The following is a 13,620-nucleotide window of genomic DNA, read 5'->3' as shown; positions in this document are numbered from 1 at the left end:
TCAGTTTCGTCCTTGGCAAAGCCAAACTGGCACCTCTGGCAGAGCTCACCATCCCTAGGTTGGAACTTTGCGCAGCAGTCTTGGCTACAGAAATCGCTGATCAGGTCAGAGAGGAAATAGGCCAAAAACTGGACAAGATAACGTTCTTCACTGACAGTAAAGTAGTGTTAGGCTACATAAACAACAAATCTCGAAGATTCTATGTGTATGTGAACAATCGCGTACAAAGGATTAGGCAGTCAACTCATCCAAGTCAATGGAGATATGTTCCAACCAAAAACAACCCAGCTGATTATTTACATACCGTTAACAGTCCCGGGTGTGACTCTGTTGATCCACATAGCACTGCCGTGGCTCAAACTAGTAAGTATCCATATCCAATCACAGGAAGCGTAAATGTCACATTCAACGTGAGGCCAGCTAGAGGGCCTTACTGACACAACTCGTGATCTGATTGGCTATCGCAACTATCTATTGTGGGAGTGGGGGTTGCCTGAGACTTAAAATTCTGACCTGAACTGGGTCATACACTGACAGGACTGGTCATTTACGGTTAGGAGAGGTCAGAGTTCAGGAAAGGTATGCATGGGGGAGTACAGGATAGGATGTGGAGCTTCAGCAGACAACAACACACACACATAAAGTTTGAAAGTTTGTTTGTCACATGTAATGTTAAAATCACATATGTACATATAGGGCAAGTAAATGAGCGTCCGAAACATAGGAATTTGGAACACATCAGGACTTCCCGTAAAAGTGGAAGGTGCCGTAAATTTAGAAAACCTGTTCGGAACAGGTAGGTGCGGTTCTGTTAGATAGTGTAGGAATAAATATATACATAATTAAGTTAGGGAAAAAATCTTGTTTGGAACAAGTGGTTTTTTAACCGTCGTTATTCAGCGAAGGCAGTTAGGGACTGTCAAAATCCCATTTGGAATGGGTCAGTTCCGCACTTAAAAGGATAACAGGACGCAGGGACAGATTTTTTGTTTTTCATATTGACTGTGGGGAGGTTCCTGTGCTCTAAGGTGAAAGCTCCAGGACTCACGGGTCCATTGCACGGGGCTCTTCAGAACACAGTTCTGTGGGGATTTGTGGGTTGGTGACACTGCACCTGAGTCTGTTGTAAAAGGGAAAACAGAGGAGATTTTGGGAGAAAGACTAGCTAAGTTTCGTCCGCCTGAAAGGGTAGAAGCTTGACGAAAACTTCCAAAATCACTAGTTCCTCTTGTTTCCCCCGGCGGCGAGGGTTAGGCCCTAGGCTTCCTCGGGTGACCACTTCAGACAATAAGGGCAGTGTGTGTATAATGATAATTTTTCACTGTGCATATTGTAACTGAGGACTAAAGGAAAAGTCTGAGAAAAAAGAAGGTATTAGTATGTGTTGACAAGATGAAGTAAGAGAGGAAAAAACAATAAAAATCTATGTACGATTTGCAAAAGAAAAAGAAAAAAGGTAAAACAGAGAAGGAGCAACAGGAGAGAGAGCAGAAAGAGAGGCACTGGAAAGATATAGAGAACATGGAGAAGGATTGGAAAGTAGGGAAGGCAAGGAAGCAAAAAGACAGGACTAGAAGAGAACAGTGGTTATGGCAGGCAGAGAGAGATTGGATGCACAGATGGTATGAGAGAAATAGGATGAACTAAGAGAAGGTTAGCAGAGGGGATGAAGGGAAAAGGAAAAGCATCAGAAAGTGCAGGAGAGTGAACACAGAGAGGAGAAGAAGAGGAGAAGGAGTGGGGTGAAGATGGACATGCTTCAAAGGAGGTATGATAAGCCATTCCAATGACTTGGTTGTGATACACGGGCAGGCCTGATCACCCTGACGGTTATCACAATCATAATTGTCGCGCATATTCTTTGGTGAGGAAAACAAGAACAGAAACAACAATCAACAATCACTACCAAATGACTGAGGGGGTTCCCCTTTAAGACGCAGAGGTAACTAGTCGGTAATTGGAAGGAAAAGGAGAGGAAAATTTTATTGTAAACCCTCAACATGCCCAGTTTTTATATACCTTAGAGAACGGTATAACAAAAATGTTCTCATGAGACTAATCATATATACAACATAGCTGTCCTGTGAGGTATACTATCCAATTGATGATCTTATTTCGGCCTATTGTATACTATGATACAATATTATTTAAAAAAAAGCGTAAATTTATCTTCACAGGTAGTCCCTTTTAAAAGTATATACTGACCAAACAAACTGTTTATTTCAGGTATTCTAATCTATATCGCCAGCTAGTGCCGGGGTTTGATAGTATTATTTTTACTGTTTTGGCTTAGGATTAATTGAATGACAATTAACTAGCTTCTAGTAGTACTTATAACTAATGATTAGTCTTACACCTAAATGGAATTGAATTGGCTCTGAACTAAAAACAACCAGGTCACCATTTTTAGTTGAGGTCTACTGTTTGGTCACTAAAAGTCACCATTTTCATCATGAGTTTATTGTGTTTGCTGTTGAAAGTAATAATAAGTAATAATGTGTTTGCAAAAAGTGTTGAAAGATATGTTCTATCTGCTAAGGCTAACATACAATTAATACATTTCATGTCTATTAGTTAGAAGCTAAAATGTATACTGTGGTGTGTTAACATTGATATTTCTCCTGACAGGCTTTGTGAGGACATCAGACTCAGCACACAATACACATACAAGTAGGGAGAGAAGACAGTTAGCAGAGAACAGGCACACACACACTCAGCCCTTCACAAGACACTCTGACCTTACTCTGACCTTAGGTCATACATACACACACTTAAGGAAACTAGCAGGCGAAGAGGAAATGGCAGAGACAGAGAAAGGCCTAGATCCTTTTGAACTCACGTTAAAGGAGTGTAAAACATTAGAGCAGAAAACTTTTCACCATCTGACACTTCTACACATTGGGCACAACAAAAACAAAATTGTCTGATTAATGTTATTCTCTGACTGCTAAAATGTATGGTGATAATTGCATATCACTGTTTGTTAAACTTAATGGGAGTGTGATCACATGTAAAGTTTGACATAGACTCACATGTGGGGAGGGTCAATAAATGTCATGGAATGATACAATATAAATTGGAAATATAAAGACATAAAATTCATCTTATAAATGAATTGCCTCTGCATAGGTTGTCTACCAAAACTATAGAATATACTATAAACATTTTAATATGTCTAATGTCTAAAAAATGTTGATAATGGCAGGAATGGTGAATGAAGGATTTTTCTGTGATCCACTTAACAACAGGAGTTTTACAATAACTTAACTAAAATTAAGATTCACAGGTTGGAGAAAGATGGCCTCAGACCGAGGTGAAGACATCTGATGAAGATCACTCCCTGCCGCTTTTTCAATTTGCTGCTTATACTTGCGAAGATAAGGTTAACACAGTTACAGATATAGGGCACGTCTACACTTAGCTGAAGCTATAGTTGAGTTGGGAGAATTAAATGTACACGATAACACACTCTGTCTGCACACACACTACAGGCCTGCTTGGACAGGGAGGTGGCAAATCAGCAGTGAATCGGCTGGAGGTGCCGGGGGGAGGCGGCACATGTTGCTGAAGGCCAAGACATTGACCTGCTGTTTGCCTAGCCCCTGGCAGGTTTAACACATCACTATTTTTTGGGTGAAGTGATTAAATCACTTCAACAGGGGGAATTGTGGGAGTGGGGGTACTCAGGTTGCCTGAGACTTAAAATTCTGACCTGGATCATTCACTGATAGGACTGGTCATTTACGGTTAGGAGAGGTCAGAGTACAGGGAAAGGTATGCATGGGGGAGTACAGGATAGGATGTGGAGCTTCAGCAGACAACAACACATACACATAAAGTTTGAAAGATCAGGGAGATGTTCAATCCCCAGATGCTTGGTTAATGGGTGGTAACCAGTGCATATCATTTCCAAATTGACCAATTGTGTTAAAGAGCCCACCCATTGTCCGGGATTTCGCCAAAATCCAAGAAGCTATGTGTAACATCAGGGTTGCTTGTAAGCACTTTGTCCTGTGATGCCATTGGGGTCACTTGGCAGAGTCCAGCGCTGAGCATTGCATTTGGCTATGATTCTTTCAATAAATGGTTGACTTTATTCATTTGTCCTGAGTGTTTTGTAAACCAAGTTTAGGAAAAAGAACCCGGGTGAGAGGTAGAAGCTGTAAAAGCTTTACGCTCTAACAGTAATCTCTCTGTGTGAGTAATAATATTTCTCAGCTCCAACAGAAGCTGAAGGACCAGGGGCTGAATGACGACGTCAGACTGAGCTTTAGGAAGCAGGCAGATGGAAAAGTCTTCCACAAGGAGAAGAAGAAAACCAGCTTTCATTGAAATTTGCTGTTAATCAGAGAAAAGTGTGTTTCTTTCCTCAGAGTCCTCGTGTGATGTGTGAGAATAGAGCTGCAACAATTAGCAGATTAATCGACTCCTTGTAGCTGTTTTTAATCATCAAATAATCCTTTTAGTCATTTAAGGTCAAATATCTGCTGGTTCCAGCTTCTCCAATTTAAAAGATTTAATGCTTTTATTTGTCATATATGCACATCAACTTATATTTACTTATATTTAAATGTGTACAGACTGTTGTTTTAGTAAATGTTAATTCATCTGTTTGGGCTGAGGGAAATTATAACAGGCAATGTTTTATTATTTTTCACATTTAATAGGTAAGATAATATAAATTAGATCTGACTGGAATCAACTCCAGTGAAAATACACCTTTAAACTTCAATGTCTTTGGAAACATTCAAATCTACTTTCATGAGTAAAAAATTTCTTCATTTGAGTGTAATATATTGCATCAAAACATGCCAAACAGTTCTGTTATTTCAAATATGAATATTAATGCTTTTCTTTGTCATATATGGTCATAGACTCATATTTACATATATTTAAGCGTGTGGGTTTATTAAAACAACACATTTGAATTCATGTGTTTGTGCTGTGGGAAAATAAAACAGAGATTTTTAACATTTTTCTGACATTTCATCGATAATATTAATAAGATTAGATCACACATATTCTTTATGAGATATGATACTTCATATGTTTTGTTTTTGAAAGTAAAGTGTCACTGGGAACAATGCCGTTAAGACATTTTTTAATAAAAGTGAGTTTATAATGAAATAAAATAATATCCAACAAAGTAATGTAGTGAAAATGTATGAAATGACACAATATATGTAATGAAATAACTTTAGGTTATTTACATAACCCCGGTTCTCTGAGTAATATGAGTGAGATGTCTCACTATGGGATGCACGCCCCCGCTGCAGACCTCAGAAGCATTAATCTCAATACGCCAATCCTGATTGGCTGGTAAACGTGTCCGTCCGTCCACCCGCGGTAGTCCCACCTCCTATAAGTACCGCCTGCGGACGGGAACACGTCATTCAAGATAAGCACCTCTTCTCACCCGCCCAAGCAAGAAGGGTTGTCTGGTGAGACATCTCACTCATATTACTCAGAGAACCGGGGTTATGTAAATAACCTAAAGTTCTCTTTCATAATATTTCGTTCGATGTCTCACTATGGGATATGGTTGCTCCCGTATTGCCAGACAAGCTTATCCAGCGTCCACCAACCCTCAGGGAAAACAATCTGTTCCAATCAGGACATCAACACCGCGCTTGCCACGCAAGGAGCGGAGACGTCCAACATATAAAAGCGGACAAAAGTGAGAGGCGAGGACCAACTCGCCGCCGCACAAATGTCCTGAACAGACACTCCCCTGAACAAGGCCCAGGATGTAGCCACGCCCCGAGTCGAGTGCGCTCGCAGACCCACAGGTGGCTGCAAACCCTGACCCGCATAGGCCAAAGCAATCGCCTCCACCACCCAGTGGGACAGGCGCTGCTTCGTAATAGGCTTCCCTCTATGAGGACTAGCCCAGGAGACGAACAGCTGATCGCTCCTCCTGAACCCCCCAGTCCTATCCACATAGGTGCGCACAGCACGGACTGGACATAACGCATGCGACCGCAGCTCACCAGATGAGGCAGCAAAGGCCACAAGGTCAATAGGAGAACATGAGCCCACCACCTTAGGCACAAAAGCCGGGTTGGGCCTCAAGGTCATCCTCACATCCCCCGGGAAGAACTGAGTGCACGACGGGTGCACCGAGAGCGCATGAATGTCACTAACCCGCTTCGCCGAAGCCAGAGCCAGTAACAACACCGCCTTGAGAGACACGTGTTTCAAGTCGGCCCCCTCCAGTGGTTCAAACGGAGGGCCCTTGAGCCCCTCCAAAACCACAGCCAGGTCCCAAGGCGGCACCAGCGGCCTGGACACGGGGAGAAGCCTGCGCGCCCCCTTCATAAAACGGCAAACGAGCGGGTGCTGGCCCACCGTCAGCTTCCCAAACCCCACGTGGCACGCGGCAATAGCCGCCAAGTACACCTTAACCGTGGAGAAAGCCTTCCGATTGTCAATCAGGTCCTGCAAGAATGACAAAATCACCCCCACCGGACACTGAAGAGGAACGTGGCCGTTTCTGTGGCACCACTCCTCAAACACCCTCCACTTGCAGTCATACAGAGACCTAGTGGAGGCGGCTCGAGCACTCTGAATAGTGGAAATCACTCGCTGTGAGAGACCCCCAGCTGACAGATTAAGCCACTCAGGGGCCAAGCCCAGAGCGCCAGGCGCTCCGGGTGCGGATGGAAGACCATCCCCCCCCCTTGCGACAGCAGGTCCCTGCGCAGCGGGAGCTGCCAGGGTTGGGTGCACAGCAACCGATATATCTCCGCCAGCCAATGCATCGCAGGCCAATGCGGAGCTACCAGAATCAGCGCGTGGCCGTGCTCCCTCACTCTGGACAGAGTGGGGGGTATCAAGGCTAGGGGAGGGAACGCATAAAGAAGCTCGCGCGGCCAGGCGCGCGCTAACGCGTCTATGCCGAGGGGAGCATCCACGCCGCGCAGAGAGTAAAACAGCGCGCACTGCGCGTTCTCTCGCGACGCGAACAGATCCACCGCGGCCCGACCGTAACGGGACCACAACTGCTCCACAACCTCCGGGTGCAGAGTCCATTCCCCGTACACTGGCGCGCCCCTGGACAACAGGTCCGCGCCCGTGTTCAGGACTCCCGGAACATGCGTCGCTCTCAGGGAGAGGAGACGACCGCAGCTCCACAGGATCAGTCTGCGTGCCAACATGTGCAGCTGACGGGAGCGTAAACCCCCCTGACGGTTGATATACGCCACCGTCGTCGTATTGTCCGTCCTCACCAGGACATGCTGACCTATGAGAGACGGAAGAAAATGTTTCAGGGAGAGGAACACCGCTGAAAGCTCCAGAAAATTTATGTGAGACCGCTGGAGGCCCACACTCCAGACGCCCCTCACAGACCGGCCCTCGTGAATCCCGCCCCATCCCGTCAGGCTGGCGTCCGTAGTGACCACCTTCCTGGACAGAACGGAGCCCATGGGTACCCCGCGGGTCAGAAAAGACGGGACTCGCCAGTGTCGCAGCGACCTGGCGCACCCCGGCGTGACCGGCACCATCCGTGCGCCATGACGCACGGGGTCCAGCCCACATGAGGCCACCCACAGCTGGAATTCCCTCATGTGGAGGCGACCGAGACGGACTACGAGAATGGCAGACGCCATCAACCCGAGTAACCGAAGACACAACCTGAATCGAACAGATTTCCTCGGACGAAAAAGCGCGAGACATGTCCTGAAGACCCTCACACGCTCCGCCGAGAGGCGCGCCGTGAAAGACACCGAGTCCAGGGATAATCCCAGAAAGATTATCTCCTGCGCTGGGGACAGCACGCTCTTTTCCGCGTTTATCACGAAACCCAGATCCACCAGGTGTTGCATGAGAATACGCGTGTGCGCTCTGGCCTCCTGCTCCGACTGTGCCAGCAGCAGCCAGTCGTCCAGATACGTGGCCAGGCGAATGCCCTGCCGTCTCAGCGGGGCTATCGCCGCTTCCGTGCACCGCACAAACACCCTCGGGCTTAAAGACAGGCCGAAGGGAAGTACGCGATACTCGTAGCAGATCCCCTGGAAAGCGAACCTCAGATACTTTCTGTGGGGAGGATAGATCGGGATGTGGAAATACGCGTCTTTCAGATCGACAGAAGTGAACCAATCGTTCTGCCGCACAAGGCGCAACAGGGATGCGTGTGTAAGCATCCTGAATTTGTATTTCCTGAGAAATTTGTTCAGAGCACGTAAATCCAGGATAGGGCGAATACCGGTCCCCCCCCGTTTGGGAACCAGAAAATACCTGGAGTAAAAACCGCTCTGACACTGTGCGGGGGGAACGACACAAATTGCTCTTTTGTTTAACAGCGAGAGGATTTCCTCCTGCAAAACACGAACTGACTCCCCCCGAGCCTGAGAGTGTATTATACCGGCGAAACGCGGAGGAACGGCGGCGAACTGCAGCCTGTAACCCCGCGAAATCGCCCATCTCTCCCACCTGAGGGAGAGAGTGGTCCCGCACCGCAGCCCCTCCACCACGAGAGGCCCCAGCCGCGGTGCGGTGGCGGCCTCCCGTGGTGGAACAGTGGCACGGCACCCGGACGGCACAGTGGACGGCCGTCCGGGTGGGCAGCGCGGCGGCCCCGCCGTCCCCGCCTCGGCTTTTACCCGAGGGGGAACAGCGAGCGTTGCCACCGCGCTGCTCATTGTGATTCTTTTGGCTTTTATTAGCTGCGCCCTCGGCACTCGGCCTGGATGCGGCAGCGGGACACATTTTATTTTCTTTGAGAAAATGTGTGTGTGTGTGCGTGCTTGTGGACGTAAGACAGGGGCAACCGCTGAACTCTCCGCCGTCAAACGTCCATCTCTCCCGGCTCGCTCTGGCGCAGGCCGTGGCGGCTGGGAGGCGGGGGCGTGGGGGGCCCCCGGGCACACGCTGAAAAGCCGAACAGGTGGGGCTGGAGAACGGGGAACGTCCAGCTGCATCACCGGTGGAGAGAGGGGCGGTCAGGCCGCTCTCTTCTTTTTCCTGGCCTGGCCGGTAGCTTGCGCGGGCGGGGCCGGCGGAGCCGCGGCCGGGACCGAGGGTTTTCTGGGCCAGCTGGGCCGACCTGGCTGGGAAGGCGGCGCAGGCTGGGGTCTTGGCTGCTTAGGCACTTTAAACCGTGAAACCTGGGAAGCAGCCTGTGTGAAGGTTTTACGCTGCGCAGGTGGAGAGGGCGCAGGGGGCTTACGGGGGAGGCAGAGCTGGAGAGCCTCATCCTCCTTCTTTTTGGCTTCACACCGCCGTTGCATTGAGGCCAACGCGGAGCCAAAAATCCCCTCCGGGACAATGGGCATGTCCAGGACGTCGTCCTTCTCCCTGTCCGACAGGTTGGCGAGGTTGAGCCACCGCGCCCGTTCCTGCAGGACCATGGTCCCCATCGCTTTCCCCGTGGCCTGGACCGCGCAGCGTTGGACACGGAGACACAGGTCGGTAATGACCGGGATCTCCTCCCACGCAGCCGGGTCCTGAGTTTGCACAAAATCCTCACACAACTCAGCCTGGTAGGCCGTGAGCAGGGAGAGGACATTGAGCGCTCTGGCCGAAAGCGCAGCTGCCTTGTAGGCCTTTTCAGTCAGGGCTGACTGAAAACGGTCCGACTTAGACGGCAGGCTGGGGCTCCGGGAGGACACCGCTGACAGCCGCGGGTGGAGGTGCGCCGCGACGAGGGGCTCCATCGGAGGCATACGGAGCAGGCCCAGGCTCTCCATCGCTTCACAGTCGAGGGACGAGGCACCGGGGACCGGGCTCCTGCTGCTGTAGGGGCGGTCTTTCCACGAACGCGCCACCTCATCCAGCAGTTCTGGGAAGACGGGGAGAAGTTGCCTTGTCGCGCTCCTGGCCAGGGGCAATTTCTTCCCCTCGTAGCGGGACCTGGTGGTCTCAGCTACGACAGCAGGCCAGGGGATAGCCAGCCGGGCTGCAGCGCGTTTGCACACGTCGAGCATGTCCGAGCTGGGGAGGGGAGAGGCTGGTAAGCTACTCTCATCTCCATCCCGAAAGGCAACGGAGACCGCGGGCTTTGCAGCCCCGGCCGGAGTGATGAAGACGTCGTCCTCTTCTTCATCCTCTGATATGAGGAGTTCAGAGGCGCAGTCATCATCGTCCCCATAGTCCAATTCCAGGACGTCTTCCTCCTGCGGGGAGACCGTGGCGAGGTCAGCCTGGGAGCCCCAGCTGGCACAAGCCTCCGGTACCGCCACCGCAGCGACCCCCGTCTCCTCTCCGTCTCCGGCGGCGCCGTCGGATGGGAGATAGGGGTCGAAACCAGACAAGCTAGCCTGGCGGGCTAGCCGTCGGCGGAGACTCTTGACCGTGAACACCGCGCAGTGTTGACACGAGCCGGGGACGTCGATAGCTAGCCGGGCGTGTTCCAGCCCTAGGCAGCCCGAGCAGACCTGGTGTGGATCCCTGCTCGCAATCTTGTTCCCACAGCGGCACGAGCGGGCCGCTGAGTCTCCGTGCCCTCTGGTGTGAGGGGTATTCACCTCCATTCCGTGCGAGCTGGTGTGCAGGCAGGGAGTCGAGGATGGTTAGCTGGTGTGCTAATGCTAATTGCACCGAGGGACCGGCTGGTGTGCCGACACTCGGTACTCGAGCTGCCTGGTGTGGCGCCGAGGACAGTGCTGACCAAACCGTGGTGGGGCTAGGAAGCACTGAAATCGATCTGGTATGATCGACGAAGCAAATAAAATGTCCAAAAAACTAGCTAGCGCCCGGCGACAGAAGCTAAATAAGATCCGTCTACAGACAGTTAAGCTAGCCAGCCTTGGACGCAAGATATGCTCCGGGTGAGAAGAGGTGTTTGAATGACGTGTTCCCGTCCGCAGGCGGTACTTATAGGAGGTGGGACTACCGCGGGCGGACGGACGGACACGTTTACCAGCCAATCAGGATTGGCGTATTGAGATTAATGCTTCTGAGGTCTGCAGCGGGGGCGTGCATCCCATAGTGAGACATCGAACGAAATATTATGAAAGAGAACATAATAATGTCTGCAATGAATTCAATAAATTTCTTTAATTATTTCACAAATTGTTGGTTTATTTATATAATCCTGGAGTGAAGTCAGCGTTTGATAAACCTGCCTGTAAAATGATCTGGAGTCCCTGATTCTCCATGAGAAACACTATTAATAAGCAGTGGCACACAATCATAGAACCCCTTGGTTCTGTCAGGCCCAGCACCCCCATGAGCACCTGGGCAGAAACCATCCTTTTATTTCTAGCACCATCTGCTGTAACCCTCAAACTTCACAGCTCTAGTTGTGTTTTACCCCAAGAATATGACGTCATTTAGCCCCGTGTCTTCTCCTCCCTCGACACTCCTTGAGGCAGACAAGGAGGTACAAAACCAACAAATATGATCCATCCTATAGTTTTGGGTTTTCTATTTGTTAGGTGTTCCCTCCTTTTCCCATCTACACACCTGCTCCCAATCAGACTCATTGTTCTTCCCTGCACCCAGAGTTTTTATTTTTTTTTATTTTTTTTTACAGCCAATCACTTCCCGGCTTGTTTTCACTTCAAGTCCCTCACCTGAGCTTTTCCTCCACCTGCACTTCATCCCCTCATTAGATCAGTTTTTATTTAAGTCCAAACTTTTAGTGGACTCAGGTTTGTTTTGCCTCCTTTCTTAAGTTCCAGTTTGCTGCATTCTCCTGCATTTGGCTCCAACTCAAAAAAGAGACCTACAAAAAAAGATTCTATGAATATATAGACATGTCAGTAATTAGCCTCAATGCAAAACATTTGTCTGTCACTCACACAAGCCTTTACAGACATAAGACATAAGTGATTCAATTTATGGGACAAACTATTAATTTCAAACACAGAATATGGCACTTAAAAACAATATTATTTTTTCAATTTCATCCTGTTGGCTTCAGCATGATCAGTTTATTTTACCAGTGAGCTTCAACCAGTGACTATTTTGTGTGTGTGTGTGTGGTCAGTGAAGTGTGTCAGTCTCTGCAGTAGCTTCCAGCTGCAGCAGTCAGTTCATTTTCTGTTCTGCTGACTGAGGGAGGTTTTTGTATGACACTTTTTCACTGTGTGAACACCCACTGACTGTTGGGATAGTGTTGACTCTGACAGTAGTAAACTGCTGCATCTTCAGTCTGAACTCCACTGATGGTCAGAGTGAAGTCAGAGTTTGATCCACGGCCTGTAAAACGATCTGGAGTCCCTGACTGACGAGTGCTAGCATAGTAAATAAGCAGTTTAGGAGTTTCTCCATCTCTCTGTTGGTACCAGGCTAAACGGTGGAGGTTGCTCCCACCATGAACATAAACATCCTGACTGGTCCTACAGCTGATGGAGACGGAGCCTCCCGGAGCAGAGCTCACTGCTCCAGGCTGAGTCACTGTGTACTGTCCTCTGGACTCTGAGGACACAGAGACAGAAACATAAAGCAGCGTCATGGTTTTGTCGGCTTCATTTCAGAGGGACGGATGTTCATAGAGGAGAGGAGTTTGATTCTCTGGACTTTACCTGTGAAGCAGCAGCAGCAGAGGAGAGTCCAGATGAGGACGCAGATCAAAGTCATGTTTCTGATGAGGAGGATTTCTGTGGCTTCTGTTGTCATGAAGGACAGCTGTCAGTCATCCAGTGTTCAACTCTCAGGACTATAAACTCTCCCAGAGCACTGGAGCATGGTGCTGCTGATGCAAAGTGGCTCTCTATGGAAATGCTCTGACAGTGTTCCCAGTCCTGAACTGACTCACATGTTTTACTCTGCTTCTACTCTCAGCAACTCTTTCTCTCTCACAAGATTAAAGATTTCAATAGTGATATGTTTTAATGTATGTTGATGATGGCAGTTATTTTTTATAATATACATTTTTATGCAAATGTTTTCCAAGTATATTTTCATTTGTATAAATTGTGTGATGAGGGATGTTTTCAATTTTGAGATTTGTTGGAATTTTACTAAAATCTCAGATCATTACCTCTGTAATCACAATCTGATAGTGTCTTAATTTTAACAATATTAAGATAAAACAACAATAGATTAATGTGGTCATAAAGGATAAGTGAAAGTCATGTTAAAATGGCCTTTAAATTAATCAACAGTCTGAATGTAGTTTTAGAGTAATAGAAAAATTTGTATCTCATCAGCATAGAGGGATTCAACATAAAGCTCATGTTTAAGATTTACTTTAATTTATGTTTTTGTAAAACCTTCAGTTAAAAGGCAACAGAAGAGAACGTATCAGATGAAGTCCTTGCTGTTTACTATTTATAAAGTGGATACAAAAAGTATTTATTGCAGACTTTGAAATAAGTTTGAATTTGTGGAAATTAAACATCACACACAGCATTCTTAAGAATCACAATCTTATTTCTTAACTATAGATTGCTTGTCCATAAATTAGACTAATTTATTTCACTTCATTTAAACTAATTTAATTAGTATAAATGAAGTGATCCAGTTCAACACTGTTTATGTTTTTCAGATGGATGAGAAGGATAATAATTTAATCCTGAGAAACGTTTTGGTGCAATGATAATTTGTAACAACATGTCTGATAATAGTTCAGACATCAAGACTGTTTGATTCAAACACAGAGTAGGTTATTAATGGATTTTTTTTACAAACAATATAGTCAATAAAAATATAAGATTATTCAGGTTATTTCTG

At 47.7% G+C, this 13,620-nt stretch overlaps 1 protein-coding gene across 1 annotated transcript; it reads right to left on the bottom strand.

Moving 5' to 3' along the window:
• Positions 1–5,610: 5,610 nt before the first annotated feature.
• Positions 5,611–8,921, bottom strand: LOC131984403 (uncharacterized). The gene is made up of 3 exons (XM_059349235.1): positions 8,795–8,921; positions 6,583–8,686; positions 5,611–6,541 (listed from the first exon to the last, which is right to left on the bottom strand). The coding sequence occupies exons 1-3, from the start codon at positions 8,919–8,921 to the stop codon at positions 5,611–5,613; spliced, it is 3,162 nt and encodes a 1,053-aa protein (XP_059205218.1).
• Between the last annotated feature and the right edge of the window lie 4,699 nt (positions 8,922–13,620).

This window comes from Centropristis striata, chromosome 14, assembly GCF_030273125.1.
Source record: "Centropristis striata isolate RG_2023a ecotype Rhode Island chromosome 14, C.striata_1.0, whole genome shotgun sequence".
NCBI lineage: Eukaryota > Metazoa > Chordata > Actinopteri > Perciformes > Serranidae > Centropristis > Centropristis striata.
The sequence above is the reverse complement of the archived record's forward strand: the minus strand, read 5'-3'. Positions and strand labels throughout refer to the sequence as shown.

Excerpts from the sequence above, each read along its gene's own strand:
- LOC131984403 (XM_059349235.1), bottom strand. The coding sequence starts at position 8,921 with ATGCAGCTGGACGTTCCCCGTTCTCCAGCCCCACCTGTTCGGCTTTTC. Across the intron at positions 8,687-8,794 it reads GCGAGCCGGGAGAGATGGAC|GCCGAGTGCCGAGGGCGCAG; the intron begins GTTTGACGGCGG and ends TGCCGCATCCAG. Across the intron at positions 6,542-6,582 it reads CTGGGGGTCTCTCACAGCGA|GTCTCTGTATGACTGCAAGT; the intron begins GTGATTTCCACT and ends CGCCTCCACTAG.